The 18873-nt window shown below is 36.5% G+C and overlaps 1 protein-coding gene across 1 annotated transcript; it reads right to left on the bottom strand.

The window, feature by feature from the left end:
* Positions 1-291: 291 nt before the first annotated feature.
* Positions 292-5687, bottom strand: LOC127853386 (sperm axonemal maintenance protein CFAP97D1-like). The gene is made up of 6 exons (XM_052387884.1): positions 5472-5687; positions 4993-5063; positions 3160-3281; positions 2494-2617; positions 1842-1961; positions 292-472 (listed from the first exon to the last, which is right to left on the bottom strand). Exons 1-6 carry the CDS (start codon positions 5581-5583, stop codon positions 338-340), a joined length of 684 nt encoding a protein of 227 aa, XP_052243844.1. The 5' UTR covers positions 5584-5687; the 3' UTR covers positions 292-337.
* Between the last annotated feature and the right edge of the window lie 13186 nt (positions 5688-18873).

Genomic DNA, 18873 nt, shown 5'->3' with positions numbered 1-18873 from the left:
ACATGTGTTTAGTCTTCAAAAGTCCAACAACTACTCCTTCTGCTGTATCCGTAACTTTTCGAGATACTATTAAGGACGAATAGCGATGTTTACACATCACCAATATGATTGTACAGGATCGAGTAAACGCAATTTGCAATGGGTTTTCACGAGGTTCGGTCTTAACATGTAAATCTATTTTGTTCTGGGTGACTTTCGTACCCCGTACTCTGTATCAGGATAAACACTACCTAGTACATAAACCTTTAACTTACATCTGTAGAACTCAAACTAAAAAATACGACAAACATATACGCTTGTTTATTTTTATTCTGTTCCTATGACTAGACACGTGAGCCTACTCTGCAGGAGTCACGCTGATGACGGGCGTGGCAAGGCTCGGGATAGGCTCAGATGGCGCTGAGTGCCCAGAGGTCGCACCCTTGGTACCGGCCTTACTCGGAGTACTTGACTTTGGCTGCGAATTGTTCACCTTTAATGTAAAAGTTTGAAAAACAGTGTATGTATCATTATGGTCTTTCCGACTGCAGAAGCTTTGAAATCATTCACCTTCAAGTAATAAAATATAATATAAATGATCATCGATCAGCAATATTGGTGACAGTCTCACGCATGACCGAGCAACTTCGCACAATTTATCAAAGCGCTAAGCGCTTTTGAGTAAGATATGTAGTTATTTATCTTCAGATATTGCTTAAATACATACCGTAATAACTCTAAGTTTTCGGGCACTGAAAGTTTTCGGACACCCTCATGTTAGCAAAAATAATTATTTTTCGTGACTCTTAATTTTCGGATCAGCGGGTTTTCGTCTATCATCTATACATCTGAATTTTCGGACAGTATATTTTACAGCGCTATTTCAACAGATTTCGGCCTATTATTTGACTATTTTGTAACACTTCGGTCATTTTTTAATTTAATTGCATTAAGGTCATAAAACCTGTCTGAGGGGAATGGACCATAACATTTGCGTACTTGGGTGAATAACCGTTTATGCCGGTAGAAAACAATCGATTAACCCAAAAGCATTTGAAATACTAAGTCCAATTAAGGAAGCAGAATGTAACATATTTAACTTTTTTGTTCTGTATTATTTCAGGCATGAATTAGAAAATCTTTAAAGTTGTATTTATTTCCAAAAAGAAAAAGAAGAGTAGGCTAAATCGCAATAAAAAACTAATGTACATCGATCTATTGCTTTTATTTCAATATAATTATAATTTTAGGAAACTTAATTTTTGTCTCTAAATTTTCGGGTACATGGATATTTTGGAATATTTTCCGAATCTAAATTTTCGGATACGAATATATCTATTATTTCTAAATGTTGGAAACTTAGAGTAATAATGATACCTGCTTCACCGGTTTTCCGAAATAATTTGTTTGGCTGAGATAAACAAAATTATCGACGACGTAAATAAGAACTGTTAAAAGTTCAAATGGTGGCAACTCAGTCATGCGTCTGGATAACCCAGCAACCAATAATGTTAGCCCCACCATAAAAACATGCGCATATAGGTCCCATATGGGCTTATAATTATGGGTAATCGTGTATTGAGTCTATAGTGACTTGCTCATATTGGCTAGCCTCTATTAAATATATATGTTAAGGGGCATGCCCACATGCGCTACTCATATCAAACTCATATGGGACTTAATTGAATAAGCCCCTTTAGGCATGCATGTACACTACCCATATGGAGCCGATAATTGCAGAATTTTTTAGAAAAAAAAAGAAATTATTTTGCATAAACTCAATATGTTTGTGATCGTTTTTAAGAACAGGATTCGAACACGTATTTTTTAACTTTTAAAATTCGTACGTACATAGTTCGTACCTTTTTGCTGATGCGCTTGTTTGCGGTGGTCTTTCGCTGCACCTTCGAGATATATGGGCTCTGCTCCTGGCGCCACGGGTGTGGGAACTTGGAGATGTTCATCAGGTACTGCTGGTTAACCTGTAACAGGAGGCTTAAGGTCGGACATGGCTAACATGCCGCGCACACACGGACTAGTTCCGCAACATGGGTGCAATATGGCTGGCAGTAATTCGTTTGAAATAATACAAGGTTATTAGGAAAGGGAATTTGAGTAAATCTTAGATTCATTTAAGATACTTTTTTTGCGAATACATGTGTGTAAACATGTGACATTATAAATAATTGTTTTATAAATAATAGGTTATGTTATGGTCCAGTCTTTATCCACTTCTGTGACAGAATGAACAATGTTTGGCTGCTATAAACCAATAGGAATTTATGCATTTTCTTGCAGCTTGTATGTCTTGGAAGCGATTTGTGTGCATTTTTTGCGGGATACAAAAACTTTTGAGCTGTAATAAACCAAACGATAACGTGCATTTAAGGCAGTGGGCGAACATACACAACATCACTAACTTAAATATCGATGTTACGCATGCGCGTAATAGTATATTCCAGTCAAGTTAATGTCTTCTAATAGTGTTGATGTTGTTCTGCATGGGGATCGTACCTGCCATTCCAAGAGCCACTTGTTATGGTTGTAGTGCGGGTCCTTGGTGGTGAGCCGCTTCAAGATGGCCAGGTTCTCGTGCGTAATTCGCAGCAGCTCCCTCTGGCGTTTGATCTTGTTAAGGCTATACAGGTGGCGGGGAGAGAAAAAAATAAAAACGGGTGGTACAATAAGCATTCAACGGACTATATACACTACGACAAACAGACAGAAACTGTGCGTTTGGTCGAGATGGTCGACGAAAAATTTATATCGAACGAAACTGTCTAGTGGAGTTAAAACTCCGTTTCATTCTCTCGGCAAAGATCTCTATGTCAATATCCACACCGTAACTGCGAAATTATATAACAATTCTTTAAGTAATTTATGCAGGAAAGTTGTTGTCTCATATCAATTTTTTGTCGCGAATACTAAAAAATTATCATGTTAAATAACAGAATTTTATTTTAGAATTTACTTTTTCGTATGTATAACGCAAGATTGCCTTACGCGCGTTTTAAATATAATCCCGATAAGCTTAACAACACAATATGTTTTTAGTAAGACCGCTGAAGAGGGCCATGGAACAATGTTCGCTACTGTGGTGATTTTAACATTTAACAAACATGAGAAACAAAAGCTCGACTGACGCTGTGGTTGCTCTCAACGCCGACGGCTGCACGGTACCTCTTGGGGTGATTGTCCTCCTTCTTGTTGTCCACGACGCCACCTGTGCGCATGATGTGCGCCATCTTCTCTAGTAGGATCCGGTTATCACGCTCTATGGTCGCCAGACGTTCTGCTTCGAACTGCGAGCCAGAGTTGAACGAAGATATACATAAGTACGTTATACGAGCCAGAGTTGAACGAAGATATACATAAGTACGTTATACGAGCCAGAGTTGAACGAAGATATACATAAGTACGTTATACGAGCCAGAGTTGAACGAAGATATACATAAGTACGTTATACGAGCCAGAGTTGAACGAAGATATACATAAGCACGTTATAACAAGTATCTCGCCCCACTGCTTGCGTGGATGTAGTACGTGCGGTAATACATACGCCAGTTGAACGAAGATATACATAAGTACGTTATAACAAGTATCCCGCCACACTGCTTGCGTGGACGTAGTACGTGCGGTAATACATACGTCAGTTGAACGAAGATATACATAAGTACGTTATAACAAGTATCTCGCCACACTGCTTGCGTAGACGTAGTACGTGCGGTAATACATACGTCAGTTGAACGAAGATATACATAAGTACGTTATAACAAGTATCCCGCCACACTGCTTGCGTGGACGTAGTACGTGCGGTAATACATACGCCAGTTGAACGAAGATATACATAAGTACGTTATAACAAGTATCTCGCCACACTGCTTGCGTAGACGTAGTACGTGCGGTAATACATACGCGAGTTGAACGAAGATATACATAAGTACGTTATAACAAGTATCTCGCCACACTGCTTGCGTAGACGTAGTACGTGCGGTAATACATACGCGAGTTGAACGAAGATATACATTAGTACGTTATAACAAGTATCTCGCCACACTGCTTGCGTGGATGTAGTACGTGCGGTAATACATACGCGAGTTGAACGAAGATATACATAAGTACGTTATAACAAGTATCTCGCCCCACTGCTTGCGTGGACGTAGTACGTGCGGTAATACATACGCCAGTTGAACGAAGATATACATAAGTACGTTATAACAAGTATCCCGCCACACTGCTTGCGTGGACGTAGTACGTGCGGTAATACATACGCCAGTTGAACGAAGATATACATAAGTACGTTATAACAAGTATCTCGCCACACTGCTTGCGTGGATGTAGTACGTGCGGTAATACATACGCGAGTTGAACGAAGATATACATAAGTACGTTATAACAAGTATCCCGCCACACTGCTTGCGTGGATGTAGTACGTGCGGTAATACATACGCGAGTTGAACGAAGATATACATAAGTACGTTATAACAAGTATCCCGCCACACTGCTTGCGTGGATGTAGTACGTGCGGTAATACATACGCGAGTTGAACGAAGATATACATTAGTACGTTATAACAAGTATCCCGCCACACTGCTTGCGTGGATGTAGTACGTGCGGTAATACATACGCGAGTTGAACGAAGATATACATAAGTACGTTATGACAAGTATCTCGCCACACTGCTTGCGTGGATGTAGTACGTGCGGTAATACATACGCGAGTTGAACGAAGATATACATAAGTACGTTATAACAAGTATCTCGCCACACTGCTTGCGTGGATGTAGTACATGCGGTAATACATACGCCAGTTGAACGAAGATATACATAAGTACGTTATAACAAGTATCTCGCCACACTGCTTGCGTGGACGTAGTACGTGCGGTAATACATACGTCAGTTAAGCGTTACAGAGTTCAAGAAAGTCAAGTAAACTATTGACTAATGAGAACAATGAAAAAAATGCAAAATTAATATTATTTTAACAATAACGAGAAATTCACGTGGCCCTTACCTGTAGCTTTTTAAGTTTAATATGAAGATGCATGTGTACACGTGGTGGATTGTTGTCTACAACGGAAAGGGCTGAAAGAAACAGTGTTGTTTTTTCATATCTATTATGGTCATATTTGCCACGTTTTCACGATTTTGGCTATCACTAACTTGGTGTTTTATTTTATTTTTAAATAAAACTTGTTGTATTAACAGTATTAAAAAAAAGGCGTTGCGACTATTAGTGCAATCCGAATGAACAAAACTATAGCATTAACAATTTTGTCTGGAGTATATTCCATGAAAATTGTCCTTGCACATCGATTTTAAAATGTAATTTGAACATTTAAACATAACAAGAACAATGTCACACTCTTCATATTTGATAACATGCTTATTTTTATTTATCACATTATATTTGTAAAAGTGTTTTTATTTTACAGTTCTACATCACAAAGGACATTACAGTAGTGTGCAGCTATAACAATACACAAAACTTACCACAGGCAACTTTTTTCCTGTGGGTGTTGAATATTTCTTGGTCCCATCTTTTAGCAAGGTATTTGTTGTTTGCTGGAGTCACTGGTTGATATGGTCGTATTGCCAATGACATATTTGATTTTTTTGTTTGTTTTTATCTATTGACACAATTTATGTTAACGACGATCCTTTAAAATTACTTCAATGTTTTTAATTGAGCTAATGACGTCAGATTTTGGGCGCCAATTTGCTGACGTCGAAACCCTTTGAGTATCCGACAGTTTGCTACCTAGAAGCTAACGGCACATGCTCATTAAAGTTAAATACAATACATGCAGCGAAACTTTCCGCCAAGACAGAACTATCGTTCAGAAGAGCCTAAGTCGAATTAAAGGAAGACGTTTTGAATTCGTCCTATACGTATATACGTATAAGTTACATATGATTTGGAAAATTGCATTCCTTAAAACGCGATTGGATGAATGAGAATTCTGCAACAAATGTTCAGTGAACATATCGTAGGGAATGTATAACATATACTTATGCAGTCTTGAGGTTTAAAGGTGCCTTTTCACGTTTTTGTTAATTGACAAAATGAAAAAAAAGCTGTTTCAGATTCGCAAATGTTCGTTTTAGTTATGATATTTGTGAGGAAACAGTAATGCTTCAAACATTTACCATGCTCTAAATTAACCATTATATGCATCTTTTCACGTTTTAAAAACTTGAAAATTATCAAGCGTTGCAACTCGAAACGTTTGAATAATTTGGAGAGTTCTGTTGTTGTCGCTATATTTTGTGAAACTACGAGGATTGCTTATATAAAGTATAAAATACATCACTCATTGTATGAGCGTGGATGGCTGATTGGTCTAAATGGGAGACTATTTACTCCAGGAGTCCATGAGTCAGTGGTTCCAGCCCTGTTTAGGGTAACATTTTTTTTAAATTTTATTCTTATTTTTTTGCTGGAGATTTTTAGATCCAATGTTGAAATTTATCAATATAAATCATTTAATTACAAACTTCAATACATGCCAAAATCTGTGAAATGGCCCGTTTAAATGTGTCACTGACTCTGTGTCTAATATTTAGATAAGAGTGCGTGACAGAACATCACTCACCTCACATTCTTTTTCTTTCACTTTTTTATTATCATCGTCAACAATCGGTGACCGGTGACATGTTTATAGTCGGTGTTTTAACATGTGAGGCGTCAGTAGAGCGACGTATCCTAGCAACGGTCTCATTGCCTGGAGAACATAAATAATATAAAGACATTTAGATATGAGCCGTGCTCTGTGAAAAGTAGGTGCAATGCATATGAGTGAAGTGTCGTCCCAGATTAGCCTGTGAAGTCCGAACCTGCTAATCTGGGACGACCCTGTCCGCCTAAACTAGATTTTTGCTAAGAAGTAACTTTCTTTTAACGAAAAATATCATATAAGCGGAAAGTGTCGTCCCAGATAAGCCTGTGCGGACTGTACAGGCTCATCTAGGACGACATTTTACGCACATGCATTAAACCCCCTTTTCATAGAGCACGGCTCAAATAGATTGTCATGACATTAAGTCGGCATGTAGAAAACATACATTAAGGTATAAATAAGGCACATTTTACCAAGAGAAGTAACAAATACACGAACAAATATAACTTCAAAATTATGTAGAATTACATGATGGTGATGAGAAGTGAAAGATGCAAACAGTTCTAAGACGCATAAATACGTATTTTGTGACGATACTTAGTTTAAATGTAGAATAAATAGCTGAAAGTTGAATGCGTAATACTGCTTAACAATAACTGATGCCTACACAACTACCTATTTTAAAAGTGAATAGTTTACTTTTACAATACAAATGATCGACACAGGAAATGTGGGTGTGTTGATAGATTCATTTATAACATCAGTGTAAGTATGAAATCTTTGCATAAAGCATTATTTGGGGTTTGCCAAGAATGTGGACCTTGTGAATAGATTTAATTCAGAACTCGCGCGCTGTGGGTTTTTCCGATTTCTGAGCTCTCCCGGGAGGTACAAACATTGTCATAAATACTGTAATGACAATGGCAGTAACGTCGATATCTGATTTGTTACCCATTCAGTAGTGGATAAAAAGTATTAAAACGACAGTAGTGTTTCTTTTACGAAATGTCAAAATTAAAGTCTTTTGTTGTTATTACTATTACTAGTATTATTAATAATTACACATAACAAATCTAACGCTGATATACATGTAATACAGGATTAAAGTCTAGATGTACATCCGCCTATACGAACGGGTCCAGTAGCTAACATCCTTAAAAGACATGGAAAACATTCTTTGTCAGCTATATGGTAATGAAGGAACCTATACCAACGGCTTGACATATGGAACATTTCTTCTGATAAAAGTAATTTATTCTATATCCAATAAATTCATCCAATCGGCATTCTTCATATGTACCACGTGACCGTCCAATATATTCCGGTATTGGATCCAAAAAGTCTGTATTTTTCCATATTGTACAGTTCAGAGGAGGTAATCACGTGATGATCTAAAGGCAATCAAGATGGCGACGTCAATGCCGAAACAGGTATTTTTCGCCGTTTTATACCCTTTATTACTTGTATTTAATTATTAAATGCCGCTCTGTTTTCAGCCATATCAGCAAGAAAGTGACAGTTGAGTACAAGTGCACTAAGCAATTGTTTTATAACGATAAAAGCCGTGACCGAGAAAAAGTATCCGAATGTACTATATTCGACTCACATGGGCGCTTGTCTTGAAAATAGCATAGATGCAATTTAAGCATTTTAAAATCAAAATTAAAATAAAACAAAGAGCTGAAGAAAAGGATATAGAATAAAAAGCTTATTAGAAGTTTAAACTGTACAATTTGTGATATATTTGGACTCGCATACAGTTTGAAGTCATATTGGACTCGCCTAACGGCACGTCCAATATGACGTCAAACTGTGTGCTCGTCCAAATATATCTCCGTATTGTACAGTGAAACGTCTAATAACCAATGAGTATGGTAAAGCTCGTAAGTGATGTGCCTTCTTATCTTAAGGTCTTAGTATTTTACATCTAGCGAATAATTGTCTTTGCTTTTCAGATTAGATTAAAGAAAAGCACCACAATAGAGCTATATCAATAGCCATATAAATATCCGAATTATATGGAACGATATATTAGTTCTAGTACTACGAATGGACTAAGGATAGTAAGGTTTTTGTTGTTTGATACTTGCCTGTATGATTAAAAATATATTTGAATAGTATAATATATATACGAAGGAGTCAATGCCTTGGTAGTTACGTTGACAAACTTCCATTAAAACTGTATGCCCAGGCCTACGCACAGTATATGCAATGACATAGTTACGTGACCGAAGCTGTTTACATGTACATGCAGCATTATATCGTATTACGTAGTATTCATACAAATTAAACACGATCGAGATTAGTTCATCTAAAGAAAAATGAATAAAGCATGTTTTTTTTATTAACTATAACGAATGTTTGAGCAGAAAAAGTGGTGTTTACTATTCAGCGATAAGAGAAATTATTGATTCAAAGTAGGGGAATGACATGGTCAAGATGAAGCCAGCTGATGTGCGGGTTACGTTGTTGTTCATCAGTAAAATCCAGGCAAGTATATACGGTTTGTACGCTTTGTTATGATGTAAGACGGAACGCATCAGTTTGGTACACAAAAACTGGACATGGTAAGTTAGTCTAAGCAAAAGTAAGTAAATGTCAAAAATGAGGTCAGATGACATTATCCATATAAGTATAAAAGTTTTACAGGAAACCTTATTGAGTGTATAAAAATATAAACATTTCTTGAATTAATCTCATGAGGACGGAAAACGGACTAACGAATGAACAAACTAAAGGCCGAATAAACAGGCCTTTGTCTGAATGCGTCCCGGCATCAGTGGATGCAAAGGGTATACACAATAATTTAAATAACATCAGTTCAGGAAAAATGAAAATACACTATGAGTGCACATTGCAGCCTACGTGAACCTTACAGCGCAATTGAAGCCTAATGTACCCGACAGAACACATTGCAGCCTAATGTATCCGACAGCGCACATTGTGGCATACATTTACACAACAGCGCACATTGCAGCCTGTGTGTACTTACTTGAAGCGCACATCGCAGCCTACGTGTACTTTATTTAAAGCGCACATTGCAGCAAATTTTAACTTGAGCACAATGCAGACTTTTGTATACGACAGCACACATTGCAGCCTAATGTACCCGACAGCGCACATTGCAGCTTAATGTACACAACAGCGCACATTGCATCCTTATGTATCCGACAGCGCACATTGCATCCTAATGTACATGACAGCGCATATTGCAGCCTAATGTACTTGACAGCGCACATTGCAGCTTAATGTACACGACAGCGCACATTGCAGCCTAATGTACTTGACAGCGAATATTGCAGCCTAATGTACAGGACAGCGCACATTGCAGCCTAATGTACACGAGAGCGCACATTGCAGCCTAATGTACACGACAGCGCACATTGCTCTCAAATGTAAACGGATGCTCACATTGCACTCTAATGTACACGGAAGCACATATTGAAGCCTTATTCACATGACAATTTACTTTGCAGTCTAATGTACACGACAGCGCACATTGTAGCGTAATGTATCCGACAGCGCACATCGAAGCCTTATGTACAAGACAGCGCACATTGCAGCCTAATGTACATGACAGCATACATTGCAGACTAATTTTCACAACAGTGCAAACTGCAGCCTAATGTACACGACAACGCACATTGCAGCCTAATTTTCACGACAGTGCACATTGCAGCCTTATGTACACGACAACGCACATTGCAGCCTAATTTGCACGACATTGCACATTGCAGCCTTATGAACACGACAATGCACATTGCAGCCTAATTTACACGACAGCGCACATTGCAGCGTAATGTACACGACAGCGTACACTGCAGACTTATGTACATGACAGCTCACATTGCAGCCTAATGTACACGACAGCGCACATTGCAGCCTAATGCACATGACAGCTCACATTGCAGCCTAATGTACACGACAGCGTTCATTGCAACCTTATGTACATGACAATTCATATTGCAGCCTTATGTACACGACAACGCACATTGCAGTCTAATTTACATGACAGCGCACATTGCAGCCTAATGTACACGGCAGCGTACGTTGCAGCCTAATGTACATGACAGCGTTCATTGCATCCTAATTTAAACGACAGCGTTCATTGCAGTCTAATGTACAAGGCGGCGCACATTGCAGCCTAATGTACACGACAGCGCACATTGCAGCCTAATTTACACGACAGCGCACATTGCAGCTTAATGTACAATACAGCGTTCATTGCAGCCAAATGTACACGACAGCGCACATTGCAGCCAAATGTACACGATAGCGCTTATTGCAGCCTTATATACTCGACAGCGCAAATTGCACCCTAATGTATACAAAAGCACACATTGCAGCCTAATGTACACGACAGCGCACATTGCAGCCTTATGTACCAGTCAGCGCACATTACAACCTAATGTACACGACAGCGCACATTGCAGCCTAATTTACACGACAGCGCACATTGCAGCCTAATGTACAATACATCGCTCATTGCAGCTTTATGTACACGACAGCGCACATTGCAGCCAAATGTACACGACAGCGCTTATTGCAGCCTTATATACTCGACAGCGCAAATTGCACCCTAATGTATACAAAAGCACACATTGCAGCCTAATGTACACGACAGCGCACATTGCAGCCTTATGTACAAGTCAGCGCACATTACAGCCTAATGTACACGACAGCGCACATTGCAGCCTTATGTACAAGACAGCGCATTGCAGACTAATGTACACGACAGTGCAAATTGCAGCCTTTTGTAAAAGACAGCGCACATTGAAGCCTAATGTACACGACCAAGCACATTGGAGTCTTATGTATGCGACAGTGCACATTGAAGCCTTATAAACACGACAACGCACATTACAGCTTAATAGACCTTACAGTTCAAGTGCAAGTCACAGCTTGCAGCCTCTAGCGCTACTCTAACGTTGTTCCGATGTTAACTTCTCATACCAGTTGGGGACGGCGTGGACCTTCTTCGAGCTATATATAATCCTATCATCCTACTCCAGAACCCTGTCAGAGCGAAAGATTACAGATGCAGTTTCATTTTGAAATTTTGTAGCGTATCTTAGATATAGCTTTGAAAAAGTTACACGATACAAAAACAACAAATGAAAATCACTCTTAATTAAGAAAGTGTAGGGTAATTGTTCATGTGCATGGCACTTTACCTAATTTATATTAATACACCAATTAAGTTTCATGTTCATATCTTATATAGTTTTATAGAAAAGCAATGAGGATTACTGCAGATGCTAAATATATAACCAGTATTTTGAGAAAAGTGACATAATACATTGATCCGTCTGACCAAGAAAGCATTCGCCCAGTCTATTGTGACTTGAAAAATAGGATTAAAGCCTGATTTTTTTATCAGTCATATATATTGGTAAAACCCAAATGCAAATAAACAAGCTGTGTTTCAGTGATTCATAAATCGGCTCATATAGTCACGGTTCTTATCAAAAACGATTCTTAAAGGACCCCCTCCAGCACACACACTCTTACTTAGGTTGACCATTTCACAAATGTTTATACAGCAAACATTTGTTAATAGCGTACTTAGTAGTATTGACTTAGAATTAAGTGTGCACACATACGCACGGTTCATACCCCAAACGATTCTTATAGGGAATAATATCTCTTCCCCAACACACAATCTAACGAGTGAGGTTTACCGTTTTACAAATACTAAACATATGTGCATATTGTTATTATTATTAGTCACTTTAAATTAAGTGTACTCTATTTAGCGGCTTTCGTTTACTTATCTGTTATAATTGTCACTTTATTTAATTATATTTTTAAATTTAACATGTGTGCATATGGTTTAAGGGTTTTCTTATTAAAGTTGAAAAAGGAAAGTACAAAGCGTATTTTGAAACATGTAAACCTAAACCAAAAGTGTCGCACATTTTGCAACAAAAATTACATTCAATGTTATTATTTTTTACAGATCTGATCAAAGCCAGTTTATGTATGCAATAACTGTCTCTTTATGTATGTTTTGTAAGTTTTTATGTATTATGTAGCTATGTATGTAACACATTTAACACATTTTCTAAACATTTAGCCAAAGAAACATGGATTGTATAAATATTATGATGATAAATTGTATATTATTCATAACTCCAGATTGACATCTCGCTCTCTGGTAGATTCGCATTTGTCTTTTGGATGTTACCGTTATAGCATAGATTCTAAATGTTGTAATCCTATGTCCTTGACCGTTTCATGTATTTAACAACTTATGAAATTAAAAGCTGATTACATGTTATGTCACTATATATGTTACTATTTGTTGATCATGTACTCATTGACTGTATGTAAATTGTATACATTGAAAAAACAAATATATGTAATCGCCCTGGGGAATTTATTTTATTGCGTTGTGTTCCGGAACTTGAGGGTTGTTTAGAAGTCGTCGTATATCGCAAAGCATTTGGCATGAGGAAAAAATGCCAAGAACTGTGTACATTGATAATAAAGTCATTATTATCAGCTGCATAGTTATGATTACAATCATCATCAATCGAGCATCATCGGCATTATTATCGTTATAATCTTCACCACACTTGTCACAATTCTCATAGCCATACAATATACATATAAACATCTTCGTCAACATCAGCACACGAACGAAGAAGCTACATTTATAATGATAAAAATGTTAAACTGTAATGGATGATGATTATCCTTTTTACGAAATAATCATCTTCATTTTGCCTATTTCGTGAATGATCCTCGATCCACCGGTGTTATCGCCAATTTTCAAAGGTTTCAAAGCAATGCGAGTATACATTCAAGCATGTAGATGAAACAAACTTATAGCTATCTAGGATTATTATATTAACAAAAGGTAAATGAACAGAGTTTATTTCTTGCCTTTTTTAATTCACAATTAAGCAACGGCATATACATGTACCGTACAAATAAATCGGATACAAATAGAGTAAATATGGTTACAGCAAGAAGTTAATATAAAACATGTTTACGTAAATGTAGGTATGAATATCATAAAAATAAAATAACTAAATTAACAAATACTCGCTATAAAAACGCGAAAGTGTATTGGAATATGTTGAAGGGCTGTGCCAATGTTAAATCATCGACAGTACCTTTTTTGATTTTGAGATGTACTTTAAAGCGGTTAATAACCCAAAAACACATTTCTTCACACCTGATGAAGATGTTTTGTTTTTGACGATGCTGGAACAGCATCGTCTAAGGTATGATAACCATCAAAAAAAATTCACAATGGCGACCTATGTAAACGACCGAGCCAGTCCGATTGAGATAACTCGATTTTTCAGTAACTTCCCTTGGGCATACGCCACTACGGAGGAGATTGCTCGTTGGTTCTCCTAGCAGAGTTGTCGTTCGTGTTTCAACATTCAACAATGGCCGCCCCCATGAAAGTCTCGATTCAAAACTTTCTTACTGCATAAATTGGCTTGTTTCTCTATTTAGAAGCTGTCATGTATGATATATGAAATATTTATTCACTAAATCTCCGCTAATGACAACAAAGGACGGAATTCGAAGGATATATTCGATGTGAATGGATCACTTTCTACAACAATGACTTCGCCCATGAGAGACTTGATAACACTCGTGTCAAAACTTTCTTACAGCTTAAAATGGCTTGTTTCGCTATTTAGTAATGCAACAATAAATGAAATTCGAAAGATATATTTAATGTGAAATGAAGCACTTTCTGGATCTCGACAGATTGACAAGGCAAAACTGGCATACTGATGATACTGGTATTTTTAGTTATCAATTTAAGTCACATTTTGCTTTATAAATTTTGTTCGAGCATTTTGCGACTTATTGAATGGCTATGATACCCGATATCAACAGCTCATATGGAATTTGCATACCACCAAGCTGTCCTGAAATACAACATTGATTACAAACTCTTAACTCAAATTACTGGTTTGTATGAATTATTTCTTCTTTCTATTTAAGTAGTTGATATCATAGTCTAAATAATTAGACGTAATTTACCGTTTAGTCCAAGTATATCGACCTCATATTTATAGGAGTAGATACTATGTTAAAGGGGCCTTTTCACAGATTTTAACATGTTTTGAAGTTAGTCATTAAATGCTTTATATTGATATATGTAAACATTGGATCTTAAAAGCTCCAGATAAAAATCCAGAATAAATTTCTTTTAAAAAAAGTAGTCCGCCACAGGGCTTGAACCAGTGACCCCCTTAGTCCTGGAGTAAAAACACATTAGCCTACTCGACTTTTCTGCCAAGTATAAATGGTTGGCGTATTTTATACCTAATATAAGCAATCTTCGTAGTTTCACACAATTAAACAACAACACCATAACTCTCAAAAATCGGTTGCAATAGTTTGATGGACTCACTACTTGGATGTGTAGTTACATTATTTACAGTATATCAAACAGTATTTAGCATGAACCAATATTTTTTTCAAACATAAATAATTATTGATGTAAAATGCTTGAAGGAATAATATTTAAGGTTTAAGAAGGCATTTTCTTTTTGTTTCAAAGGATATCTTTGAAAATTATATTTTTTATGAATTTTTTGGCAACAAGGGGTAACGCATTTTTAAAAAATGTAATTTTCGACAAAAAACTGGTACCATAAGTAGCATGAAACAATTTTTTTTAAACATTTGTAATTGATGAAAAATGATTGCAAAAATGATATCTAGGGTCTAATAAAGCATTTTTTATTTTATTGTAATAGGTTACGCTTAAAATTCTATTTTTCATGATTTTTTTTGCAACAAGGGGTTATGAAATTTAAAAAATGTTACTGGATTTTTAGACCAAAACTGGTACTATGATAATACTATAATGCACTTCGCCAAACATTTATAATTATATTGTTAATTCTTGAAAATGTATTTCCCCTATTCACAAAAAATAACACTTTTGATAAGAAAATTCATATATAATGATGTTTACTTTTATTTTCATAATGCCTCTTTTTAGTCGTATTCAGCCACAAGTTCTTGTCAGCCACTTAAGGGTTATATGTAGCCTTTCTTTTACTAAATGCAAAATAATTCTATGCTTTGAGACAATCATAAAATATTTTATGCCTTTACAACACCGACAGGCTAATAAATTTATATATCAAGTACTTCCATACTAACAGGACCATTCTAGGCGGGCAACCTAGCAACCTTGTTTTGTTCATATCTTCCTATCCTATGTTCAAAGTGATATTGTTATTGACCGATAAACCAACATACTGATTAAAAGGGAATATTTTATTAATTATTTGCATTATATCTTACATGAGAAATATTTGCCTAAATGTTTTTCAAACTATAGAGAAATCTATATACAATTAATAATTGACGACGTTTATCAAAAAAACATTTATGAAATGGAAGTTTACAGATAAAAATAAATAATGCAAGTTTTTGTCAGATATTCGTAATAATTTCCATTATAATTGAGTGTCTGAGCAATGTGGATGAATGAATATATCGGATAAAACTAACACTTGTCTACACTTGAATTATGATTTATTTTCAATATTATATGCACTTAAGTTTAACCTTTATGCTTTTTTAGCATTTATAGACAGTGTCCCTCCCCAAAACCAAGGAATTTTTACTTGGCATTCATTTGTGTAATGGTATACTATAATTTTGTGGTAGAATACATTAGAAACGAAACTTGTCAGTGATGAAATTTTCCATATGGTTATGGAAATTACCGATCGTCGGTTCCTGAAAAACAATACGTCACGGTTTCCAAAAATATGATGGTTGTGCCCAAAGATTTTGGTGTTAATGAACATTACTGGTTTATATTTTAATAATTTCGATCCTCATTTGATTAATAGGTAATTTCAATGCTGATAAACTTGAAATATGCAAGCTATTCTTTCGTTTTGCATATGTCTTTCGATACATCTGTACAATCGGTAATTTCCGTAACCACTCGTTAAATTGTAGCAGACACAAGTTTAAATTAAAAAAATATATGTTTTACACTAATATTCTACCTCTTTCTTGCTAAAAACTAATGCATGAATGATTTACCAGTAATATTGCATCGTTTTCAGCCAGGAACACTGTCTATGACCGCGAAAAAAAACATAACAAACTTTTTGATTTACGATATTTACTTTATAAATAGCTTGCATGCGGCATGGCATTGCATGTTCCGCAAGATAAATATCACGACTTTATTTATTGGATGATTTCGGACTGTTTCATCCAATCAGAAAATAGCTTTTAAACGTAATTTAGACCCATGTTTAGCGAGATAATTAAGTACCACTTTTTATACATTGCCAAATTGTGACATAACAAGTTGCCTCCCTTGTTGGTTCATTATACTGTATTATTATGCCCCCTTCGAAGAAGAGAGGGTATATTGTTTTGCACATGTCGGTCCGTATGTCCGTCCACCAGATGGTTTCCGGATGATAACTCAAGAATGCTGGATGCCACGTTTATATTCCAATCTTCATAAAATTTGGCCAGAATATAAGTCTCAATGATATCTTGGATCAGTTCGAAAATGGTTACAATTGGTTGCAAAACATGGCTGCCAGGAGGTGGGGCATTTTTCCCTATATTGCTATAGTAAAACATTGTTAAAACCCGAGAGGTCACATTTATTTTCCAATCTTTAAGAATTTTGGACACAATATTTGTCCCAATAATATCTTGTTATGTCAGGTGAACGATTTTGGGCCTTTCAGGCCCTCTTGTTTGTTCATCTTACCATTTGAAGAAAAGATATCATTGCACAGATGTATTTTACTTTTAGAATGTGTTATGCTGCATTTCTTATGTGGCTTGTTCGGGGTATATTGTTTAGCACATGTCGCTCAGTCCGTCAGTTGGTCCGTCCACCAGATGGTTTCCGGATGATAACTCAAGAACGCTTAGGCCTAGGATCATGAAACTTCATAGTTAAATTGATCATGACTCGCAGATGACCCATATTGATTTTGAGGTCATTAGGTCAAAGAACAAGGTCACGGTGACCCGAAATAGTAAAATGGTTTCCTGATGATAACTCAAGAACGCTTATGCCTAGGATCATGAAACTTCATAGGTACATTTATCATGACTCGCAGATGAAATATATAGATTTTCAGGTCACTAGGTCAGAGGTCAAGGTCACGGTGACCCGAAATAGTAAAATGGTTTCCGGATGATAACTCAAGAACGCTTATGCCTAGGATCATGAAACTTCATAGATAAATTGATCATGACTCGCAGATGACCCCTTTTGAGGTCACTAGGTCAAAGGTCACGGTGACCCGAAACAGTAAAATGGTTTCCGGATGATAACTCATCAACGTTTATGCCAAGGATCATGAAACGTCATAGGTACATTGATCATGACTCGCAGATGACCCCTAATGATTTTCAGGTCACTAGGTCAAAGGTCATGGTCACAGTGACTCAATTTTGAAAAATGGTTTCCGGATGATAACTCAAGAATGCTTACGCCTATGATAATGAAACTTCTTAGATACATTGATCATGACTCGCAGATGACCCCTATTGACTTTCAGGTCACTAGGTCAAAGGTCAAGGTCACGGTGACTTGACAGAGTAAAATGTTTTCCGGATGATAGCACAAGAAAGCTTACGCCTAGGATCATGAAACTTCATAAGTACATTGATCATGACTCGCAAATGACCCCTATTGATTTTCAGGTGACTAGGTCAAAGGTCAAGGTCTCAGTTCCAAAAAACGTATTCACACAATGGCTGCCACTACAACTGACAGCCCATATGGGGTGCATGCATGTTTTACAAACAGCCCTTGTTTAAAAAATGTTTCTATGTAGTATACTTATATTGATATTTACAAAATTGATGCATATGAATGATAGACTTTACTGAAATCATTTTTGACGATGCTGCGAAGGAGCTCGTCTAAGGTATCATACCATGAAAAAAATCATCACAATGGCGACCTATGTAAACGACCGAGCCAGTCCGATTGAGATAGCTCGATTTATCTAATCGGCATACCTCGCTTATTATCATTGATGAAGGTATAGAAAGCTCAGCTATAAATAGGACAGCATATTCTGGGAAACAGATTTTATAATAGTTTGAAAACGTTAATTTTTAATCAGTTATATTCAATTCATTATATGTTTGTTGATCAATGAAACAACTATGCATTTTCTGTATTGCATTTGACATTTGTCGTGATTCAGTAAATAAATTGCGAAATAAAACGTGTATAATTAACTTTCAACGCGATCATGAGTGTAAAGAAAACGAATTATTTCGAA

This window comes from Dreissena polymorpha, chromosome 1, assembly GCF_020536995.1.
Source record: "Dreissena polymorpha isolate Duluth1 chromosome 1, UMN_Dpol_1.0, whole genome shotgun sequence".
In the NCBI taxonomy this organism is placed as follows: Eukaryota; Metazoa; Mollusca; class Bivalvia; order Myida; family Dreissenidae; genus Dreissena; species Dreissena polymorpha.
The sequence above is the reverse complement of the archived record's forward strand: the minus strand, read 5'-3'. Positions and strand labels throughout refer to the sequence as shown.

What these genes read in the sequence shown, in the direction of transcription:
- LOC127853386 (XM_052387884.1), bottom strand. Translation starts at nt 5,583, where the DNA reads ATGTCATTGGCAATACGACCATATCAACCAGTGACTCCAGCAAACAAC. An exon ending in TTAAACTTAAAAAGCTACAG is followed by an intron (nt 3,282 to 4,992) that starts GTAAGGGCCACG and finishes TCTGGCTCGCAG; the next exon opens with TTCGAAGCAGAACGTCTGGC. An exon ending in AGTGGCTCTTGGAATGGCAG is followed by an intron (nt 1,962 to 2,493) that starts GTACGATCCCCA and finishes CTCCTGTTACAG; the next exon opens with GTTAACCAGCAGTACCTGAT.